The 25,943-nt window shown below is 33.9% G+C and overlaps 1 protein-coding gene across 1 annotated transcript in view; it reads right to left on the bottom strand.

Annotated features, from left to right (window-relative positions):
* LOC128988597 (gamma-aminobutyric acid receptor subunit beta-like) overlaps positions 1 to 12,546 on the bottom strand; it is a 50,894-nt gene extending 38,348 nt beyond the window's left edge. Inside the window, exon 1 of the mRNA XM_054410019.1 lies at positions 12,403 to 12,546. Within this exon, the coding sequence (XP_054265994.1) occupies positions 12,403 to 12,524 (122 nt within the window). The 5' untranslated portion in view covers positions 12,525 to 12,546. The remainder of the gene's footprint in view (positions 1 to 12,402) is intronic.
* Positions 12,547 to 25,943: the final 13,397 nt, after the last annotated feature.

The following is a 25,943-nucleotide window of genomic DNA, read 5'->3' on the forward strand; positions in this document are numbered from 1 at the left end:
ATTGCGTTCAGGATTTATATACTTTCCAGTTGACAATTTTTCAGTAATATTTTAAAGCAGTAATGTAATATTGAAAAATAATGAATATTTATTTTGTTAACAGGTCATTTCAACATTAAGGAAGATACTTAGATAAATAAGTTGTACTTTTAAAAGGTTTCAGTTCCAACAAAAAGAACGTTATGAAATATATAGTTTTCCATTGGAACTTTTACAAAAATAAGATTTATCATATGAGTTTGAACTATTTTTGATAGATTTTGTAATTTTAAAATTTATTTACTTATTAGCAGGTTGAGTGGAATTTTACACAGCTTGCTTACACCTTCAAGATGTTGTACAACTTTTGAATTAATTTGGTTGTACTTATCACTAATGCGATGGCAGACATTGAGTGTTTGAGAAAATGACCATGCTTCACCAGGAACACAACCATCCGTGCTGGATGAATATCTTCGAAGGTTGAAATTGATTCTGAAAACCAGTCTTGTTGGTAACAAATAATCGTAATAAGTGTTCAAAATGAGATCGAAATGTGTCAGAGAATAATAGTTTAATCGTGAGACCATTGTCTGCAATTATTTCACATATCCTTATAAATTAATTCAACATTGAATAAACGCTGCATTTCATAGCGATGTCCGCGCCACAGGATAAAAGGTGCTATTAAGTGTTGGTATTTGTCTGCTAAGTTCAAACGTAACCTTAGTGGGATGCCCGTTATTGTGAGTAAATTTGTACATTTATTCTATGATTGAATTTTCATTGTTTGTCTTTTAAACCCCTATTTTACATTTTCATTGTGAGAAATGAAATAAGTAGGCATTGATAAAAAATAAAGTATTTTTCACGGGTTACATATTTTTAACTCACGAATTTTAAAATTGCCAAATTAAACAGTTTTTCCATTAAACGAAACATAAAATGTGTTAAAACACTGGTTACCAGTGCTGAAAATAAAACATGCGAAACGAAATACAGCAACCCCGAATTTAAGGTAGATTCTTTCTCATTTTATGGAAAACACGGGAGAACTTATTTTAGAAGATATTTTAATGGGAAGAGTACTTTCATCTTCTTGTATTATGTTTTCTGTCCTCAAAGTACTTTTCCATCGTGTACTACAGTAATTTTCTTTCTACGTCCGGACTCTCACTTATTGTTTGTTTAATTTGATTTTTGCCTGTTTTGTATTTCAGTGGTTTAAGTTTTTAATTTTTTTTTTAATCTTCAAATAATATTTTTAACTTACTAAATAGATGAAATTGTTGACTTTACAGCAAAACATTTGTGTAAACAATTTCTGAACAATATTATGAGGTATGTAAAATTATTATAGTCAGAAAATTGTTGGTCACAAAATCGTCTGCTACAACATTAATGCAAATTAAGCAGCAGTTAGTAAAATATGGCAAAATGTGAGGATGACATATGATCGACGACATTGTCTGCAGTAGGACGCTATTGTGCTATTGTGCCCCACAATGGGCATCATTTATGCTGTCGGGATCTTATCCTCGGGTTGGCCTAAATCGCTACATCACCCAATCACCGATTTCCGCCATCAAAATCACCCTTCAATGGACAACACTAGGGGTTGGAGAAAACTAGTCTTAGCGAATTTCCCATATAGGGAATAAGGTATTATCGTAGGTCTCATGGTACGATCTGGACCCGGGAACAATTAACTTTTTCGTCTTTATGTCCCCAGAGGTCATGAACATCATCCATTCACATTCATACATATATGTCCGTTTAACAAAACAACTCGAGCAAAAATGGTCCGATTTCGATGAAATTTGGTACGAACGTGTAAACCTACAATTATTCGAACGAGTGTGCGAACCAGAATGACCGGACCATGGAAACAAGGTTTTATGGGGGATTTATGGGGTTTCTCGTTTTTTACCCTCAAAACTTCCCAAATTTCACAATTTTCCAACTAGACGATTTTGAAGAATTTAGAAAAACTAATTATTTAGTGTATTGAAGTGTTTTGTATGGTTACTGGTAATTTTAAAATTCCCATGTTATTTTTGTGAAGAATAAGTAAACTGTTGTAGTTTGCAGTGTTGGGAAGTAGCGCGCTACAAGTAGCGCCGCTACAGTAGCGCACTACTTTTTTTGTAGCGTTAGCTGTAGCTACGCTACTTTTAAGATTTTGTAGCTTTAGCTGTAGCTAGCTACATTTTTAAAGTAGTTGTAGCGGAATTTTAGCTACTTTTCTCGCTACATTAACATTGTTTGAGGTAGTGATTTTTATCATAACCTCAACCTTACGTGAAACCTTTCAAACTGAGATTTTCAAAAAAATTAGGCTGGCTTCATACAGCTGGTTGCAGCCGTTTCATTCCCTATACAAACAACGTTGTGTGAACATGGAGGCCATTAAATGAATGTTATCCACATTTTTGCCTCTCATTTCCTTAATTTACTACTCTATGATTACTGTCAGATAAAATAAAATCGCTAGATGCAGACGACTTTTAAACGTTACCGGTGACTAGAGAAGCTATTGAATGCTTGCAAGTGATCGTCAGGGAAATTAGTAATCAATTTAGTTTCTTTATTATATCAATAGTGTTTCAACTTGGGTTTTAATGGAAACCAACACTAACACTAAACCTTAAAATAATGAGAAATCTGGTCTATCAACCTTTGCTTCAGCTGTTGATTGTGGTTCATCACCACAAGCCCTTCCTTTCTTAGATTACAAAGATTTTTCAAAGGTTTACTAAATTAACAAAGAGGAAGTTTCCTGATGTGATTTAAGATATGCCTAGACTAATTGATAATTGTAACGAAAAAATCTCCATATAACGTGAAACTTACATTGAACAAGTAGCATAGTTTGCTCCTGCTAACAGCTCTTGTATAGGACTATTCCTAGGCTATGTTATGGTTTAAGACAAATACCAAGTTCCAAGTTCAATTATTAGGAATATATCTGTTTAGTCCTTGCAAGAACAAGCCTACCATAGCCAACTTGTTACATAGCCAAGTAGGCCTACATGTTATTTTTACTTTACAAATTTCAACATGTTTAAATTAAAAGCCGATTTCAGGATAAGTTGCTGAATACTGTTTTCTGTACCATCTAGGTTGAAGCACAATTTTCCCTATGCATAATGACAATAAAGGACGATTTCTTGACATTGAAAAGTGTTATTCATAGAACAAGTAACTTATCACTATGGTTAAAAGTTATAGCAATGTCGTTTTTAACATTACTCCAATTTCAGTAGGCTAGGCTCTGTAACACAAACAAGTATTTTTAAATAATCGTTTTACAGTTTTATTGGTCTTAATTGTTTATATAAGACATCTATAAATCTTACTAATATTAATGTGAAAGTTTGTGTGTGTGTTTGTTTGTGTGTTTGTTTGTGTGTTTGAAGGTCAATCACGCATAAACCACTGGATGGATTGGGCTGAAATTTGGCATGATGGTAGCTCACATTCTTGATTAACATTAAAGCATATTCTTATCTCAAAAAATCCCTCCGGGCTCCGCCCAGTGGCTCTGTAGTTCCCCATGTTAACCTTATGAGTTTTCATATTTAAAGGGGATTAAAGAATTTAGTCAGCTGTTTCAACTAAAAAAGTGGGTGTTATGATATACAAAGGCATTAAAAAGTTATAAGATTTACCAACAGGGTGCAGCACTATATTTTTTTCCATTTATGTGAACAGCTAATTTGAACTAAGCAGCAACAAACAACTGTGATACGCAATGAGAACTGTCATAGTAGGATTGTTTACAGTTATGTTTATGTTTTTTAAGTCATGACTAAATTGTGATTTTTTGCAAATTTTTAATAATTTATTTTTCTTAATTGGTTAGGTAAGAGGTAGAACATTATGGCTATGGTAGATGTGTAATACCATAGTATACCGTCAATTTAAAGAAGCAAATTTTATCAAACTTTTTCCTCCCCCATTGCAAACGCAAAGCTTGAGTATAACTGCAATAAGCAATTTAAACTTATATGCCAACCCCGTACGAAGGACGGGTACTCTGCTAGTGAATCTATATTAAAGAAATAAAATGAGCTTTTAAAATATAGTTTGGTTGTATGTCCTTTGAACTTAATGAAATTTACATATAAGATGCTTAAAAATAATGCAATATTTAAACTAGTTTGCTTGTTTATGGATATATTTTGATCAAAATTGGCAAATCTATTTATTTTATGGTTGACAAAGTTATTAATGAACACACTTTATTAATTTACTATAAACACACTTTATTACTCTCCATGTAGCTGTAATAAACCTAGATACTCGTTAAACCTAATGTTATTGAAATAGATTTAATTGAAAATCTAATCGAGCAAATGGAAATTCCCTTTGTGTGCAGGTTTGCTTTGGGTTGTATTTCCCATACAATTTAAATAAAAAAATGTCGTATCGTTGAACGTAACCGTTCATATTACATTCTCTGGTCTGAATAGAAAACTAAGAAACTTCAGTCCACCAATTGTACCATATTGTATTATTCATTTTATATAATTTTCCAATCATTTATTATAACATTTATGATTACATGTATGAAGGAAACCTGTAGGGACAAGTAAGGAGTGATGAGTCAAAAATGTAAAGTGGTGGGGGTACACCCTTCCACTGCTGAGACAGAGACCATTCCTATGGTGGCTCCCTGTATATACGGTCAGCGGTTCTTTTACTCTCTTCGTCAGCGATTCACCCTTCACTTGAAGGTACTGTACTATTTTGTTAAAGTTGCCTAATATATAAAAATTACATAAATGTTCTTATTTGATTTGCAGGATCTGTTTACAACAATAGTAAGTTTTGTTTGGTATTCGATTGTATAATTTTATAAACATAAAGTAAATTTAAATGTAACTCTACAACAAAGACTATGTTTTGTTATTAGGGCTGATGTTTCCGAGTAATGAAGACGAACAATACCTTTTAATATCCTATCCTTAATTTTCAAGTATTCAATGGGGTTAGAATTAATTAAATATTTTCTTAAATTGTAAAAAGGTACATTAAATTGAAAAGTCTTGTTCTGCAGGATGTTTAGCTGTAGTTTTGATACTCCAATAAATTTATTATTCATTTGATATGTTATTCAATCGTATTTCCCAAGATTAAATTTGTACCGGTTAAGTGACACACAAAAAGTACGGTACAAAAAATGCACAACTCTGCTTTATGGATCAGTCATGGATCTTGTGTAAAATAATTGTCTTTTAAATTGTGTATTTAGCTTGTGTTAATTAATACAAATTTGCAAACATGACGATTAAAGTGGATTTATTGTTAAAAGATGAACTTATCTTTGAGTTAGAAGTACGAAATTTAAAATTAAGTGAAACAAGTAATGTTGTTGACTTAAGAAAAATGTTAAGACAAGCTATATCACAAAAGGTCCAAGTAAATTATGATTCAATTAAAACAAAAATTGTGCCGGATGAGGAAATAGATTTAATTAGTGAGAAAATTGTTTTAATAGAGAATAAATGTGCAGAGTTAACTAAGGACAGTAGATCAATGGAGCTAGCAAGGCAAGATACACGAATCAAACATTGTAAGCATAGATTAAATGCGTTAAGTTTGTGTAGTTTAACAGAAAAACAAAAGGGTGAGTGTAAAGAACTGTTAGAAAAATGTAAAGTAATGAAAGATAAGTTTGAAGCGTTGGAATTCGATAAGAGCGCGGTTGAAATGTCGATCCGTAAGCTAAGTGAATCAAATGTAGAGGAGGAGAATTTAGAAAATGTATTTTTTGAAAATGATCCTGACACATCCCCTTCCCATCCGGAACGTAAAGCTGAACTGAGTAGGTGTAAAGTTCCACTCCTTGATTCGAACGCCTGTGCTTCAACCACCCCCGCACCCTTTGATCCCCAAATTTATAGAAAGTTACCCAATCCAATAGAAACTTACCTAAAGGATATAACAACATGCAATGGATTAGTGACTAGTGAGCTAATTGAGTTCATTAAGATTTTATTCAAAGTCCAAAAAGAAACAAGGTTGTCAGATGCCCAGATTTTGGAAATTTTCGTAGCTAAGTCACAATCTCCACTTCTTGATGTTATGTTAAGTAACTTAACGAAAATAGTCTGGAGGTTGTTAAAGAGAAAATAGTCAAATTGTTTGTACCTATAAGCGTTAGGGAGGACCTAATCAAACAACATGTCACACGTCATCAGGAAACCAATGAACCCCTTCCATTGTACATAAATAGAGTTAAAGAGTATGCTAAAATACTAAATTGTTCTTATACAGAATTTGAGCTGGTAGAGTTTATACTAATTGGCTTAAACCCAAGGTGTAGAGTAAATCTGTCTTTAGTCAGAAATCTTAATACCATTGCAGACCTAGAAAAGGCTTGTATACATAGTTTAAGTATTGATGTAAAAAATAACTTAAGACTTACTGAAGAGCGTAGTGAAACTGTTAGAAGGGAAAGTCAGCAAACGACTCAACAGAAGGTACCATTCACAAAAAAATGTTATGTGTGTAACCGTGAGGGACACTTAGCTAGAAATTGCTTTAGAAGGGATCAGTATCAAAAAAACTAGTTAGTAGGGGATGTTTTGTGCATGTACAAAATAAACCACGATCATGCCATGTAAATAGTTTTATGCAACAAAAACATTCCCCTGTAAAAGATAAAGCTAAGGGAAATAATGAGTATAATCTGAGTAAATTTACGAAGAAGGAAATGTATAAAATTAAGAGGGTTCAACGTAGAATTATGAATAAAATAAATTTAGCAAAATCATGTACAATGTCTAATTTGCCTACAATAGCCGTCCAGTTAGAAAGGAAATATAAGTCTGATGAAGTTCCAAAAGTAAGCGCATTAATTGATTCTGGAGCCTGTTTAAATGCATTAAGTGAAAATTTGTACAATAGCTTATGTAAAAAAAAGTTAGTTATCAGTATGAATTATAAAGAAGAATCATGTATTTCGGCAAACAACAGTACGATTAGTATTTTGGGAGAATGTGTAGTAAAAGTTAAAATAATAAACTTTGCCTGGTACGTAAAGTTCTCTGTTATAAAGAAACTGAGTTGTGAAATGATTTTAGGTAGTCCTTTTTTAAGAGAAAGTGAAATGATACTAGATTTAAGCAAAAATTGTTGTTATTTTAAATTTAACCCAAATGTTAAAGTATTTCTAAATGGTAAGGAAGGCAGGTCTGTGTGCTTATCTAAGTTAAGTGATAACGAGTCCAAGGAGCAACAGTTAGACACAGGATGTGAGGACATGATACCTTTTGTAAACAGTTTAAAGGAGAGGTTTTCTAACGTGTTTACTACAGACATAGGAAAGGTATTGAATTTTGAATTTAAAATCCAACTCAAGGACAATGAGGTTATCAACCAGCGTCCGTACCCGATTCATCCAACAAAAATGGGCCAAATGAAGGAGATTCTATCCGACCTACTTAGGCAAAAAATTATAAGACCTAGCATAAGTAGTTACAGTAGTCCCTCATTCCTTGTAGCAAAACCAGATAAATCAAGTAGACTTGTAATTAACTATGCAAAACTAAATGAAAAGATTGTACGAGTAAATCACCCATTAGGCAACCTAGATGAATTTTACCAATATTTACAAAATGCCGATGTATTTTCCGTAATTGATTTGTCCAACAGTTTTATGCAAATACCCCTCAGTGAAGAGTCCAAGCATCTGACTGCGTTCAGTAATGGAGTGTCCCTTTTTGAATTCAATAGAATCCCTTATGGACTACATTGTGGCTCTGGGCTACTTAGTGCTTATTTAGACAATGTTTTTAGAGATGTAAAGTTTGATTACGTACCTAACTTTGTAGACGACATACTTGTATTTTCAAAAAACAAAGAGGAACACATGAAACATGTTACTGAGGTATTAGATAGGTTAAGTAGACACAACCTAACTGTAAACCCCAAGAAAGTAAAACTGTTCTATAATGAAGTAAGCTATTTAGGAAACTTAGTGTCGAAAAATCAGATTAGAGTAGACCCAAGTAGAACAGATGCTGTACGTAAATTCAACACTCCCAAAAATAGCAAAGAAGTAGGAACTTTTGTTGGTATGATTAACTACTTTTCAAAATATATAAAGGATTACAGTAAAATTGCAGCACCACTAAACGAACTTAGAAAAAAGAGAGTAAAATTTGAATGGACTAAAGAGTGTAACGAAAGTTTTTGTAAATTAAAAGAAGCTATCACAAACCCTCCGGTGCTTGCTATACCGGACTTTAAACGGGAATTTTATCTGTTTACTGATGCTGCACAAAACGGTGCAGGGTCGACATTATTGCAATGTAACGACAATGGTGACAAGGTACCTGTGGCGTACTATAGTAAGAAATTCTCACCTTCTGAAATGAATATGTCTGTGTATGAAAAAGAGGCCTACTCTGTATTCCTAGCCATTAAGAAATTTTACATGTATTTAGAAATTCAGCCATTTTATTTAATAACTGACAATAGCGCTCTTAGCTGGGTATTGGGACATTTTAACAAGTTGGGAAAGTTATCAAGGTGGGTAGAACAAATTATCGCATTGCCTTTTAAAGTTCTTCATGTCAAAAGTAAAGAAAACCCTGTGGCAGACGCTTTGTCACGTCTCAATATGTCTGAGAGCGGAATTGAAGTTATTGAAGTAGAATCAGATCCTAGACAAATAAGTTTAGTGAAATGTAAAAACAAAAAGAAATTCAGTTCTGTGAGCAAAAGGCAAATTAAACCTGTAATAAACAGCATGTCGAATATACCATTAGCTTATGTAAACATTGCAGAACACCAAAGATTAGATCCAGAATGTGCAGCAATTATACAAAGTGTTACAAATAAGACATGTAAGGACAATTTTTACATTAGGAATGGAACTTTAATGTATAGTAAGCCCGGTAACAAGACAGGTAGGATTTACGTACCAAATAGCTTGTTAGATATGTTATTCAATTACTATCATACGTCAAATTTTGGGGGTCACCAAGGTCAAAATCGCACTGTATATAAAGTGTTAGAGTACTTTTACAGACCAAATTTAGTTTCTGAAATGCGGAAACGTGTAAAAGATTGTCAGATTTGTATAAAGGCAAAACCTCCTCAGCAACGATTTAATGGTGAATTAGTGTCAGGTTTAAGCAAACAACCCCTTGACTGTTTGTATATCGACACAGCTGGGCCCCTTGTCAGAAGTAAGTTGGGTAATCGACATATATTAATTGTTGTAGATGCTTTCACGAGGTATGTATGGTTAATTCCAGTAAGGGACATTACAGCGCAAACCATTGCAAATAAGCTAGAAAATGTAATATTTAATAATTTCAGTTCTTGTAAGAAACTTGTATCAGACAACGGTTCTTGTTTTCGAAGTCTATTGTTCAAAAAACTTATGTTTAAATATTCAATAGAACACCATAGGTTAATACCCTATAGACCGAACCCAAATATTTCAGAAAGGTTCTTAAGGAATGTTAAACAACAGATAAGAGCTTATCATCACGAAACTCAAAACAGCTGGTGTGTGGAGCTCAACTATATTCAAATTAGTTTAAATACTTCACTGTGTGAAACTACTAAATGCACGGCTTTTGAACTCATGTTTAACCACAAGCCAAATCATAGCTTAAGCAATCTTTGGAAACTAAATGAATTGTTAGATGTAACATTAAGTCAGGATGAAATAAAAGATAAGTTTTCTAAAGCAATTAGAAATTGTAAACGTTCAGTAGGTCACAACAGAAATAGGCAAAGGTACCGAGATGACAGGGTAAAACATCCATTTAAAATAGGGAGTTCTGTATATTTAGAAAATCAAATGCTAAGTAAAAAGATAGATAATTACCAAGCTAAGATGGATTTCAAATATACAGGGCCTTATAAAATAATATACTTCATGTCTCCAGTCAGTGTCATAATACAATTAGAGGAAAATCCGGAAATTGTAAGACGCGCTCACATTAGCCAACTGAAAATACATAATAAGACCTGATTGTGAAAGGTGTAGTAGGTAAATTGACCAGTATTGTAAATAACTGCAATATAGTTATTTTAAGCCGTTCTGTACATTAAAAGCAATCGATCATGTGTAAATAGTTAGGTTAAGAAAAGAGAAAACGCATGTTCATTTTATATGAAAATGTGGCAAAAATGATACTCTTGTATATATTTAGGTTAACTAGAAAACGAAAAGTAATATTCATTGTAAATGAAAACATTGCAATTATAATACATTGTTCTTGAATAACTTTATGTTAGTTCAAATAAAGATACCGGACAAGACAACAAAGCACCAATTGGAGCTAATTAACATGTGTTAATATAGATTACATCATGAGTCCGATCATGAATGCTGAAACAAAAGGACAGTTAAGTAGCGTTGTAAACATGAAGTTACATAGAACACTAATGTGAAATTAAATAGAGGAGAGAGATTTATGTCAAAAAAATAAAATAATAAAGGAGAAATAAGGAGTTTATGTAAAGTAGAACATTTAAGTTAGTCAGGAGAAGTGTTTATTTTATTGATTGTGCCACTTGACTTCCTTTTTTTTATAGTTAATAATATTGTAGCTATCTGTAAGGTAACATTGTAAAGAAAAGGCCAGTATAAGGTTTGCGTGTATGTTGTGTGATCACACAGTATACTTCACTGTTCACTAAATCCACTGGAAAACTTTAATTTTGTTTATAACCAAAGGTACTATATTATTTAATTATAAAATAGGTTTAAAACAATATTGGATTGTAACTGTTGATTGAATAAGTTAGTTGAACTAAGGTAAAAGTAAATAGAGCAAGTTCATAAAATTAAAGTTACGTACTAGATTACCATTTAAAACTCAGAACAAGACTAAATAAAAATTGACTAATACAAAAAGTAGAATGCTCTTTTAATGCAGAACAACTGATTCATTTAGTGGGGGGGTGCAATAAAAATATCCTTTTCCTTTTCCATTCCGAAATTTATCCCCTTTGAAGAAGACGCAGCCCAGCTGAGCCAAGGTCATCGCCGGTGTTGGTGAACCGCCTACTACCCGCTGCATATTTAGTTGGTTCCTGGCAAAAGAACTTTTTATCTCATCCAAGTGTTTTGAAGCTACAGAATGACTTTTATATAATTCAGTGTTTATAGTTTACCTATTTGTACCTTGTATTTCGTAGTTTTAAGGAATTTTAGAAGCTTTTAAAATGCCAGTATGCATAAATGATTGTCCAATTTTGTGGGGGGGGAATAATGTACCATATTGTATTATTCATTTTATATAATTTTCCAATCATTTATTATAACATTTATGATTACATGTATGAAGGAAACCTGTAGGGACAAGTAAGGAGTGATGAGTCAAAAATGTAAAGTGGTGGGGGTACACCCTTCCACTGCTGAGACAGAGACCATTCCTATGGTGGCTCCCTGTATATACGGTCAGCGGTTCTTTTACTCTCTTCGTCAGCGATTCACCCTTCACTTGAAGGTACTGTACTATTTTGTTAAAGTTGCCTAATATATAAAAATTACATAAATGTTCTTATTTGATTTGCAGGATCTGTTTACAACAATAGTAAGTTTTGTTTGGTATTCGATTGTATAATTTTATAAACATAAAGTAAATTTAAATGTAACTCTACAACAAAGACTATGTTTTGTTATTAGGGCTGATGTTTCCGAGTAATGAAGACGAACAATACCTTTTAATATCCTATCCTTAATTTTCAAGTATTCAATGGGGTTAGAATTAATTAAATATTTTCTTAAATTGTAAAAAGGTACATTAAATTGAAAAGTCTTGTTCTGCAGGATGTTTAGCTGTAGTTTTGATACTCCAATAAATTTATTATTCATTTGATATGTTATTCAATTGTATTTCCCAAGATTAAATTTGTACCGGTTAAGTGACACACAAAAAGTACGGTACACAATCAACATTGTCTATTCAATTAAAATCGTTTTAGATTTAGATTGTTCTAACAAAAGGTTAATTCACATTTTTGTAAATCTCGTTTTTTTAATTTTTATGTTATCTAAATATAAGGTTCTTTGTACGGTTGAAGGAAAAAAATTGTCTTCCTATAGATTATTTACGATTCACTTTACTTTTAACTTACCCTGTTAATCAACATGCCTGAAAGGATAACAACATAGCCCTTCTCCGTCGGATAACAGTCTAAAACGTTTTGTACCGTTTACTGGATATTTCATATTGTAACTTATTCCGAAATTACAAGAAATTATGATAAGAATCCCGGAAGAATCAGCATAAGCACAGATGGGTAAGGAACTACACCACCTTTCCTAAATCAAATTAAGTTAAGGATAAGATGCAGGCAAATATATTAATATTATTTAAACAGATATCATTATTGAATTTAGACGATAAAATTAAATTCAAGAGATTGCTTTAGGGTTAAACTTACTCGGGAGAGGCAGAAGTGTGTGTGAGGGTGACTACAAGGAACTCCAGAAGGGTGAGGACAGCAGCGGGCCGCATACTGAGGTACCTGACACTGGGCGGTTCACATGGCGGCGTCACAGCCATCCGTGCTGTCCGCAACCATCATCTGTCCTGTAACAGGTACAACAAACTGTTACTATACATCACCACGTTGTGTATATGTAGTAGCCGCATACTGAGGTACCTGACACTGGGAGGTTCACATGGCGGCGTCACAGCCATCCGTGCTGTCCGCAACCATCATCTGTCCTGTAACAGGTACAACAAACTGTTACTATACATCACCACGTTGTGTATATGTAGTAGCCGCACACTGAGGTACCTGACACTGGGAGGTTCACATGGCGGCGTCACAGCCATCCGTGCTGTCCGCAACCATCATCTGTCCTGTAACAGGTACAACAAACTGTTACTTTACATCACCACGTTGTGTACATGTAGTCACCGCATACTGAGGTACCTGACACTGGGAGGTTCACATGGCGGCGTCACAGCCATCCGTGCTGTCCGCAACCATCATCTGTCCTGTAACAGGTACAACAAACTGTTACTTTACATCACCACGTTGTGTACATGTAGTCACCGCATACTGAGGTACCTGACACTGGGAGGTTCACATGGCGGCGTCACAGCCATCCGTGCTGTCCGCAACCATCATCTGTCCTGTAACAGGTACAACAAACTGTTACTATACATCACCACGTTGTGTACATGTAGTAGCCGCATACTGAGGTACCTGACACTGGGCGGTTCACATGGCGGCGTCACAGCCATCCGTGCTGTCCGCAACCATCATCTGTCCTGTAACAGGTACAACAAACTGTTACTTTCCATCAACACGTTGTGTATATGTAGTAGCCGCATACTGAGGTACCTGACACTGGGCGGTTCACATGGCGGCGTCACAGCCATCCGTGCTGTCCGCAACCATCATCTGTCCTGTAACAGGTACAACAAACTGTTACTATACATCAACACGTTGTGTATATGTAGTAGCCGCATACTGAGGTACCTGACACTGGGAGGTTCACATGGCGGCGTCACAGCCATCCGTGCTGTCCGCAACCATCATCTGTCCTGTAACAGGTACAACAAACTGTTACTATACATCACCACGTTGTGTATATGTAGTAGCCGCATACTGAGGTACCTGACACTGGGAGGTTCACATGGCGGCGTCACAGCCATCCGTGCTGTCCGCAACCATCATCTGTCCTGTAACAGGTACAACAAACTGTTACTTTACATCACCACGTTGTGTATATGTAGTAGCCGCATACTGAGGTACCTGACACTGGGCGGTTCACATGGCGGTGTCACAGCCAACCGTGCTGTCCGCAACCATCATCTGTCCTGTAACAGGTACAACAAACTGTTACTTTACATCACCACGTTGTGTATACGTAGTCGCCAAATACTAAGGTACCTGACACTGGGAGGTTCACATGGCGGCGTCACAGCCATCCGTGCTGTCCGCAACCATCATCTGTCCTGTAACAGGTACAACAAACTGTTACTTTACATCACCACGTTGTGTATATGTAGAAGCCGCACACTGAGGTACCTGACACTGGGAGGTTCACATGGCGGCGTCACAGCCATCCATGCTGTCCGCAACCATCATCTGTCCTGTAACAGGTACAACAAACTGTTACTTTACATCACCACGTTGTGTATACGTAGTCGCCAAATACTAAGGTACCTGACACTGGGAGGTTCACATGGTGGCGTCACAGCCATCCGTGCTGTCCGCAACCATCATCTGTCTGTAACAGGTACAACAAACTGTTACCTTACATCGCCACGTTGTGCATTTTTTGTAGCCACATACTGAGAGACCTCGTGTTGTGAGGGTAGTCTATGTGCTTCTTAGCCTATGATGTCAGGATGTCAACAATTAGATATTAGAACTTTGTTATGAACATATGAAGCAGTTGTTACCATAGCAACCAAAATGTTAATCATCAAATGCTGTTTACTTTTCTATTCTGATTTCTAGTATAACACAGTTACTTCTATTTCAACACTCTGTCTTTTTACTTTCTCCCCCTATACCATAGTATATGGAGAAAGTATTGTTTTCGTCAAAATTTTCGAGTTTGAGTTTTGAGTGGATATATTCGTTTTGGGCCCCCCTGGACCCAAAAAAGTGGTTTTCGAAGTGATGTCTGTGTGTGTGTGTGTGTGTGTGTGTGTGTGTGTGTGTGTGTGTGTGTGTGTCTGGATGTGTACAGAGCTAGAGACTACACCTGTGGTCCGATTTCGATGAAATTTGGTATGTAGGTTCTAATCTAATCTATGCTATCTACAGGCTTTTTTTTAATTTTTTTGAAATTTTGATTTTTAATGGGGATTTTCCCATAAAAACCCATAAAAAACTGGAAAAATTGTATTTTCTCAAAAATGGCCCGAACGATTTTGATTAAAATTTAGTATGTTGCAGCCCTTTAAATTCTGAACAAAATGGTACAAATCCCATTTCTGTAAAAATTACGATTCAAAAGTTATGGTAAATTATGTTATTTTCCCATAAAAACCCCATAAAATAACAAAAAATAGGATTTTAGACAAAAATCCAGTTTTGATTTAACATAGTAGGTTATGGTCCTTACAATTTTGATAGTTTTTTCATTTTTTAGAAATTTTGATTTTAGATGGGGATTTTCCCATAAAACCCCATAAAATAACGGAAAAATACGATATTCCCAAAAATGGCCCGAACGATTTTGATAAAAATTTAGTATGTTATAGGCCTAGTCCTTTAAATTCTGAACAAAATTGTACAAATCCCATTTCCGTATATTTACTCTCACCATTTACACATGATAAAGGTTGTTGACAAACTTATGGGAGAAAGTATGTGTCAGAATGCTGATACCGTTTATTTTATATTCTAATATTTCCACTCGAAAGTCATCTCAGTTGGCGACGAGGATGGGATTACTAAAATGAAACAGCTTGCTAGAAGATATGTGTATTGGGAAGGTATGGACAAAGACATAGAAAGATTAGTGAAAAGCTGTGAAGCTTGTGCTAAAGTTCGTCACAATCCACCAAAAGTTCCGGTACATCCTTGGGATCAGCCTGATGATAACTGGGAAAGAGTGCATATTGATTATGCCGGTCCATTGGATGGAAATTATTTCCTCATGTGTGTAGATGCAAAATCAAAGTGGGCAGAAGTTCGCATTCTTCAAAATACTCCTTCCTCAGCAACGACGATGGCACTACTTGAAAACATTTTCTCAGTCCATGGGTACCCCTCGTTCTTGGTCTCGGACAATTCCACTATATTCAAAAGTGAGGAATTTATCAACTACTGTAAAGAACGTGGGATTTTCCAAAAATTTACTGCTCCTATTCATCCTGCAACAAATGGCCTGGCGGAACGAAACATACAAACTTTAAAGAGAAGACTTATTGCTGCTGCCGATGATCCAACCCCGATTACCAAAAAGCTACAAAACATTATGTTCAGATATCGAGCAACACCTTTGGCATCAGGCAAGACTCCAGCAGAGTTGTATTTGAACAGGAAGATTCGGATTAGACTTTACACACTTCTCCCTAACCCAAAGGCCAAACTTCCATCAAAATCAATTGCTCCTCTTCGTGTCCGCTCTCTTAAAGTGGGGGAGAGAGTTTCAGGCAAGATTTCACCTGGGAAATAAAGACATATGGCAGTTTGGTACAGTCAAGAGAAAATTAGGTCAATACCATTACATTGTTGAATTGGATTCTGGACGAAGTTTAAAACGACACATAAATCAATTGATTTCGACTCTTGTATCCAAGAAGAAAGTTACATTTAAAACACACAACGAACAAGATAGTTCTGGTTTTCCAAGACGGATACCTATTATAGACTGTCAAGCACCACCACAAGAGATCCACCCAGAGTCTGAATCAAGTTCACACAATCCAACAGAACTAGACGGTACTCTAAGGGAAGAAAATCTAGACATACCTCAAGCCACAGAACAAAAAGAAAACAAATTATCTCGTCCTTCCAGACAGCGCAAGGTTCCGTCCTATCTTAAGGACTTTGCTCTCCAGTGATTAAGTGGGGGAGAATGTTATGAACATATGAAGCAGTTTTTACCATAGCAACCAAAATGTTAATCATCAAATGCTGTTTACTTTTCTATTCTGATTTCTTATATAACACAGTTACTTCTATTTCAACACTCTGTCTTTTTTTATATTCTAACTAGCTGTACCCGCGGGCTTTGCCCCGCTTAACTTCATAAGTATTCGCATGGCTCAATCACTTCCTGGTTGAAGTTCGTTCGCTACGCTCACTCACCTTCAGGTTTGGAAATCGTTCGCTTCGCTCACTTGTTTTCAGGTTAGCTCGTTCGCTACGCTTACTCGCCTCTAGGTTGATGTTCGTTCGCTACGCTCACTCACCTTTTGGTTGCAAATTAGCTGTTGTCATAAATTTAAAAAAAAGTCATCCCTTTAATTGTTTATAATACTTTGATAAAGGTTTTTATGTTTTAATATTTAACATTGGAGAATTTAAACGTTGTTCAGTGCACAGGTGTGCTGCGATTGGGGTTTAATACATTTGGACTTATTTAGTAAAATAGTTTTCTGTGCTGCACTCTGTAGAAACACTGTGGCACTATTACAAATAACGACTAATGCTAATACAGAATGTTGTGATTATTCAAACCTACAAAACACAGTTGGTGAAAGTAAACATCTGCTTTTAAATTATATTTACGAGAGGTCGTCCAGTGGTCGAAACTCGACCAAAAATATGTAATGTACTCACTTCTCTATTTTCACCCCACACTGTAAATAAAACATGTGATTGGAGTTTCTTCCATTTGTTTTGATTTCCTGTTTATATTTCGTTGTTATTTCGTCACCAGCATGGCAACGCATAAGATCCATGTTAATTTTTTCAAATCTTTAAACTCATTTTTTGTGCTTATCTTTGAGCCTATTTAAATTTATAAAGGGATTCTGCACACCTACAGGAAAATAGCTTTCTAACGGTATGCGTAGATTTTCCCTACGATGCACACGAGCTGAGAAAAAAGGTTTTAAAGAAACATGCTTGCCTATTAATATATAGACGAGAGCACGCCCCGTGGTCGAAAAATCGACCAAAAGTATGTTTTGTGCAAACTTCTCTATTTTCACCCCACACTGTAAATAAAACATGTGATTGGAATGTCTTCCATTTGTTTTGATTTTCTGTTTATATTTTTTTGTTATTTCGTCATCACCATAGCAACCCATAAGACCCATGTTAATTTTTTAAAATTTCAAATTCATTTTTTGTGCTTATTTTTGAGCCTATTTTAATTTATAAAGGTATTCTGCACACCTACAGGAATATAGCTTTCTAACGGTATGCGTAGATTTTCCCTACGATACACACGAGCTGAGAAAAAAGGTTTTAAAGAAACATGCTTGCCTATTAATATATAGATAGATAGATTTGTAAACATTGTAGATCAAAAAGTCTGACATTGGCCCACTTAAAACCCTCTGGGGCAGAGCCCTTTTGACGGATCTGCACCAAACTTCACTTGAACCATCCTTGAAAGATGCTTAATAATGCCTGAAAGTTTCATTACAATCTGTCGAGCGGTTTCGGAGTCCATAACGTATATACACACACACACACATACATACATACATACATACATACATACATAGTTCCTCTTTTATAGATATAGATATTTCCACTCGAAAGTCATCTCAAACTTATTGTTTGTTGCATCTTTAAATCGTAGTTATTGACTTTTGCGAATACACTTTTGCTACGAGACATTCCATGTTCTTCGCTTATTAGTTAAATTTAAAAAGAAAAGAAAATTTCTTTGGTTTACTATTAGTAGTGGTGAACCCAGAAAGAGAAGCCACTTTAGGCACGTTTTCCCCATAAGAATAACATGGTGAGCTTTTTTTGACCACTTTTTTAAAAATCCAGCTCTCGGCCTATACAAGCCTATATAAATGTTCAATACCATTGTACAACACTATTACTATTTCAAATCCATATCCATTCGCATGTATATTCACAAAATCATCAACTTGACAGTGCGAGGTTTGCACGCGAACTCGGGCGCGCTCCCACATATAAAATGCATGCTACCCATATAAAATAATGTTAAATTTTTTTCTTACTTTTTGATTTTTTTATGTTGTAATATTGTTTATAATCAAAAGTTGACACCCACTACGTTTGCCAGAATTTCAACCGTTTTGCCGTATCTCAAGCCGTTTTCGAGATATAAGCGTTTTTAGATAGTTTTTACGGACTTAGACGATTTTTCATGGTAAATTTTATTCCTACCCATATAAAATAATGTTAAATTTTTTTCTTACTTTTTGATTTTTTTATGTTGTAATATTGTTTATAATCAAAAGTTGACACCCACTACGTTTGCCAGAATTTCAACCGTTTTGCCGTATCTCAAGCCGTTTTCGAGATATAAACGTTTTTAGATAGTTTTTACGGACTTAGACGATTTTTCATGGTAAATTTTATTCCTACCCATATAAAATAATGTTAAATTTTTTTCTTACTTTTTGATTTTTTTATGTTGTAATATTGTTTATAATCAAAAGTTGACACCCACTACGTTTGCCAGAATTTCAACCGTTTTGCCGTATCTCAAGCCGTTTTCGAGATATAAGCGTTTTTAGATAGTTTTTATGGACTTAGACGATTTTTCATGGTAAATTTTATTCCTATCCATATAAAATAATGTTAAATTTTTTTCTTACTTTTTGATTTTTTTATGTTGTAATATTGTTTATAATCAAAAGTTGACACCCACTACGTTTGCCAGAATTTCAACCGTTTTGCCGTATCTCAAGCCGTTTTCGAGATATAAGCGTTTTTAGATAGTTTTTACGGACTTAGACGATTTTTCATGGTAAATTTTATTCCTATCCATATAAAATAATGTTAAATTTTTTTCTTACTTTTTGATTTTTTTATGTTGTAATATTGTTTATAATCAAAAGTTGACACCCACTACGTTTGCCAGAATTTCAACCGTTTTGCCGTATCTCAAGCCGTTTTCGAGATATAAGCGTTTTTAGATAGTTTTTACGGACTTAGACGATTTTTCATGGTAAATTTTATTCCTACCCATATAAAATAATGTTAAATTTTTTTTTACTTTTTGATTTTTTTATGTTGTAATATTGTTTATAATCAAAAGTTGACACCCACTACGTTTGCCAGAATTTCAACCGTTTTGCCGTATCTCAAGCCGTTTTCGAGATATAAGCGTTTTTAGATAGTTTTTACGGACTTAGACGATTTTTCATGGTAAATTTTATTCCTACCCATATAAAATAATGTTAAATTTTTTTCTTACTTTTTGATTTTTTTATGTTGTAATATTGTTTATAATCAAAAGTTGACACCCACTACGTTTGCCAGAATTTCAACCGTTTTGCCGTATCTCAAGCCGTTTTCGAGATATAAGCGTTTTTAGATAGTTTTATGGGCACTGTCACAAGGGCCAAGTGAAGCGGTCATGCGACTGGGGAATCCCCAGGCGTGTGACGTCACCGGGGACGAGCCTATATATAGAAGTGGCATCCGGGTGATATTTCATTCTCGTGCGTGATGCCGACCTGTCAACACTGCTCCGCCTCGCTGTCCAAGAAGAGCAATTTGGTCCGCCACTACAAGCTAGTACATCAAATGAAGGTGAAACTGTGCAAGGTATGTGATTTAATCTGTGATGATAATGTGGTTCTAAAATCGCATATATTACAAAGTCATAAGAATTGTAATTTTTGTAAGAAAAATGTGGTTGGTCATTTTAAAAGACATGTCAATTCTTGCAATAATTGTCCATATACAATGATTGAATTTGTTGGTGAATCGATTAGAACTGAACTTAAAAATACTCTTCAGTCTTGTCCTCTGCCAATAAAATGGACTTTAGTAAGGAGAATTAAATTTATAAAATATTCAATGGATCAAAGTGGACAATTAGTTAATGAAAAAGAATGTATTGCAGATTTTAGAAGCCTTACTACCTTAACTATTGAGAAAAGAGATTTAAAGCCTCAAATTGAAAATGCACTTTTAAAGATTGATGCTTCCATACACAAATACCAAGCCCAAGGCAGTGGATGGATATATGACCATACTAAGTATTGGCAGTTGCACGTTTACAAATATAAGCCCTTAACTCCAAAGTCATATATTCCCACACCAGAGAGTATTAAATCGAAACATGCAGTTTTAAATATAAAAAATGATGATAATAAATGTTTTCTTTGGTCGGTATTAGCAGCTTTACATCCAATGAATTGTATTAATGAACATGCAAATAGAGTCTCTAATTATGTACCATACGAAGGTCAGTTAAATATGACAAACATAAAGTATCCTGTGAAAATATCTGATATAGATAAATTTGAAAGACAAAATAATATAAGTGTTAATGTATTTGGAGTTGAAGACCAGAAATGTATATATCCATTAAGAACAACCAAACTAAACAGTAATACTCATATAGATTTATTATTATTACAAGAAGGTTGTAAATCACATTACTGTTTAATTCGTGATTTTAATAAGTTAATGCTGCGGTCTACAAAAGATAACAATAAGAAGTATTTTTGCAAGTTGTGTTTACAACATTTTTATACTAATGATATATTAGAACGTCACGCAACATATTGTAAGAACTTTGATGCGCAAAGAGTGGAAATGTCTAAACAAGATACATTACAATTTAAAAATTATAAATATCAACTTAAAGCCCCATTTGTGATTTATGCAGATTTTGAATGCTTTATAAACTCTAACAACCATACTCCATCTGGATTTGCATTTGTTGTAGTGAGAGATTCTAAGATTATTTCTGAAGAGTTATATAGTGGCGAAAATGTTATGGATGTGTTTTTCAAAAGGTTGTTTGAGACTTATGACTTCATTAAAAGTCAAATGGCGATATATATTCCTCTTGTAATGACTCCTGAACAAGAGGCATCTTTCCAAAACTCAACGCATTGTCATATTTGTGAAAAGCCCCTATATTTTGATAGGGTGAGAGATCATTGTCATTCAAATGGTCACTACCGTGGAGCTGCCCACAATGATTGTAATTTAAACTATAAAGTAACAAAGAAAATCCCAGTATTCTTTCATAACTTAAAAAATTATGATGGTCATTTAATAATGCAACACTTGGGAAAGTTTAATCGTAAATTAAATTGCATAGCCAAGGATATGGAAAAGTACATTTCGTTCTCAGTTGATGATTTAGTATTTTTGGATTCCTATAACTTTCTGTCCCTTCCATTATACAAATTAGCTTCCAATTTAAATACATTTAGATTCATAGACAATCCACTACTACAACGTAAAGGCGTATTTCCCTATGAATATATGACGGGACCAGATAAGTTTGCAGAGTCTCTACCCCCAATTGAATCATTCTATAGCACTCTAACTAAAGAACATATCTCTATCAACGAATACGAACATGCTAAAAATGTCTGGACCCATTTTAATATAAATAATTTACAAGAATATCATGATTTATATCTTAAAACAGATGTATTGCTACTGGCTGATGTGTTTGAGACATTTAGAGACCTGTGTTTAAAGGATTACAAACTGGACCCCGTACATATGTATTCACTTCCTGGATTAACATGGGAGGCCTGTCTTAGAATGACTGGTATAAAATTACAACTATTTCAAGATATTGACATGCATTTGTTCATAGAAAGTGCGATTAGAGGAGGAGTCAGTATGATTTCCACACGTTACGCTAAAGCCAATAATAGATATATGGGTGAACACTATGACCCCAATCAAGAGAGTGTGTATTTAATATATTTAGACTGTAACTCGCTATACTCTACAGCAATGTGTGAGCCACTGCCCGTGGATGGATTTCGTTGGACAAATGAGATAGACTACAAATATAATCAAAATGATGAGTTTGGATACATTTTAGAAGTTGATTTAAAATATGATAAAAGCTTACATGATTTACATAATGACTATCCATTAGCACCAGAGAAAATGAATGGCAAATTAATACCTAATTTAAATGACAAAACTAAATATATTTTACATTACAAAGCATTACAAAAATATGAGGAATTGGGTTTGATTGTTACAAAATACCACAGAATTTTAAAATTTAGACAGTCTAAATGGCTTGCGCCCTATATTAATTTTAATATTGAAAAACGAAAATGGGCTAAAAATGATTTCGAAAAAGACTTTTACAAATTGTTAAATAATAGTCTCTTTGGTCGAACAATTATGAATCAACGAAAGTTTCGTGACATATATCTCAAGGATGAGTCACTATTAACAAAATATGTCACTAATCCAAGGTTTGACTGTAGCAAAAAGTTCGATAACAATTTACATGCTATACATTTAAATAAATTAGTTGTAAAGTTTAATAAACCTATATATTTAGGAATGACAATTTTGGATATCAGTAAAGTAATAATGTATGATTTCCACTATAATTATATGTCAAAATTTAAGAATAAAAGATTTCTTATGACAGATACAGATTCTTTAATGTATTCTATAGTTACAGAGGACTTTTACAAGGAAATAGAATGTGATTTGCACTATTTTGATACCTCTGGATATAGTAAAGACCATTTCTTATACTCTGATAAAAATAAAAAAGTCACTGGCAAGTTTAAAGACGAATTAGATGGTCATATTATGTATGAATATTGTGGTTTAAGACCAAAGTTATATTCTTATATTCCTCTAAAATGGTTATATGAAGAAGACAAGCAAGCTTTAGAGGTGAAGAAAGCTAAAGGAGCTGATGGTGCTACAGTTAAACATCTCCTTAGACATCAACATTATTTGAACTGTCTTGCAACTGGGCAAGATTACTATGAGAATGTGACAAGAATTAAATCTACAAATCATCATCTTCAAACCTTGACCATGAACAAGAAAGTACTATCCTTTGACGATGACAAGAGGTTTATTCTGGAAGATGGCATCAATACTCTTGCGCTTGGTCATTATAAAATTGATCAAACATAGTTATGTTCAAATGTATGTAGATATATTTAATGTTGCAAAATAAATACAAATGTTAAAAAAACTCCAGTCTTTCATTTATTTACCCTTACCATCCTCTTGATAGAATTGGTCAAACATAAATCTATATTTGCCATTATTCTTTGACCTTTCTTTGTCTATTACGAAAAAGCCATATTTAGTTTTATCCCAACATTGGTGACAGAGATTTTTAAATTGGTCAAATGAAAAGTCATTACCAACATGATTGTGATATACATGTTTTAAATTTAAATCATCTTGTTTGAATAATATTAGGAAATTTACATTATCACGTAAATGTTTGTGTACTTTGCTGTAAGATTGACACAAGTAAAAACAGTTAATATTTTTATGTCGACCCATTGAGAAAAATTGTGTAATATTTGGACTATTTATGTCATCAAATACAACAACTGACTGTGATTTTACATCATTTGGTGTGATTTCACAGTCAGTAAACGTGTGTAATTTCACTTCATCACACAAACTAAATATGTCAATTATTTTTTTATATTTTTCTTGTTCTAAAGATTTAGATATTAAATATAAGTTTGTAAATTTTAATCCTTCCTTTCTTACAATTAAGTTATAAATTACAACCGTCTTCCCACTTCCACTCGGACCACAAATAACACATCGAATATTGGTAGGAAATAGACCCAACTTCTTTGGTATATTTTCCTTAGTATGTACTATTTTAAATTTGTGTTTTTGTTGAATAAAAGACATTTTTTATATAATAAAAATGGTAAAAAATGTCAATAAGAAAACATGTAAAAAGGGCAAAGGTTTATTCCTAAAGCCTTACAGGGGTCGAGGGTTATTGAATACTCTTATAAATAACCTTCCATTCCCACTTCACATACCATCATATCGGTACTGTGGACCTGGAACGAATGTACGTGAGAATTTAGCTAAAAATGTACCTCCAAAAAATAAACTAGACTCTTATTGTAAAGAGCATGACATATTCTACATGAATAATCCCGATACCGCTGCTCGGAACAAAGCAGACATGAGATTAGCAGACTTAGCTTGGACTAGAGTTACGGCCAATGATGCAAATCTCGCTGAAAAAGCTGCTGCGTATGCCGTGACAAATTTGATGAAGGCAAAAGCAAAAATGGGAATGGGATTAAAATTTAATAAAAAAGATGGACAACTACCAGCTGTTAGAGGCTGCAAAAGACGTGCCTCACTTCAGGGGAGTGTACCTAAAAAGCGAGCTAAAAAATCTAACACCAAGAGTAAAAGAGTGCGGAATAGTTAATTTAGATAGCTCATCTGGCACACATTGGACAGCATATCGTAAAAATAAAGATATTGTAATTTATTTTGACCCATTTGGAATCCAACCTCCAAAAGAAGTAATTAAATATTTTGAGGGATATAAAATCTACTATACAACCGATCAAATACAAGATTTAAATAGTTCTATTTGTGGAATTTTATGTTTATCATTCATAAAAAATATTTCTTTATAAAAATGGATTCATTTACTATAACATTTTCGGGTACAGAGCCAGAGCTAAAGTCAGTGTTCTTTCCTCCCATAGAATTAAATGATGATTATTTAATTGGATTAGTAGATTTTCAAAGTTATAATTCCATATTTAATGTTAAAAAACCACTAAATACTTTAACATATTACAAAGTAGAGAAAATGACATTACCAAAAGGAGAGATCTCAGTTGATGATTTAAACCAGTTATTAAATGGAAAACTTAAAGTTATAGTAGATAAAAATGGAGAAGCATTAATTAATACTAAATCCAAACTTTTATTTAAAGGGCTTATTCCAAAATTAAACCAACTTAAAGGCAACAAATTAACCATTAGAGAAGGTGATGATGTTTTCTATTATGACCACAATGCTCCAGTTACAATAGAAATTTCTGAAGGAACATATGAGGTGGTTGAGCTTGCAAAGGAAATTCAAAAGCAAATCCCAGACTTTTTCCTTACAGCTAATAATAAAACTATGAAAGCGACATTACTTTCTAGCCACGTGTTTGATTTTACAAAACCATGTTTAGGGTCTATTTTATTAGGATTTAAAGGTGTTTCTACTCCTGGTGTTCAGTTTGAATCTACAAATAAAATAAACATTAATAATGTAAATGTGATTAGAGTAAAATGTAATATTGCAAACGGGTCCTATTTAAATGGCAACAAATCACACACCATACATAGCTTTTATCCAGAAGCTCCTCCTGGCTACAAAATTATTGAAGTTCCAAGAAATATTATATATTTTCCTGTAAATAAGAGAAGTTTAGATGTTGTCAGTATTACATTTGCCGATCAACACGACAAGGCAATTGACTTTAACGGAGAAGAAACTACAATTACTTGTCATATAAAAAAGATATGAGAATTTATAAGAATTTATCTATAAGTGTACAAAATGCTAGGTTCCTAAAATCAATAGGACTAAAGTTAAAATTTTC

Source organism: Macrosteles quadrilineatus, unplaced genomic scaffold (genome assembly GCF_028750875.1).
Source record: "Macrosteles quadrilineatus isolate MER2022 unplaced genomic scaffold, UCM_ALF_1.0 Scaffold_3__2_contigs__length_128488019, whole genome shotgun sequence".
Lineage (NCBI taxonomy): Eukaryota > Metazoa > Arthropoda > Insecta > Hemiptera > Cicadellidae > Macrosteles > Macrosteles quadrilineatus.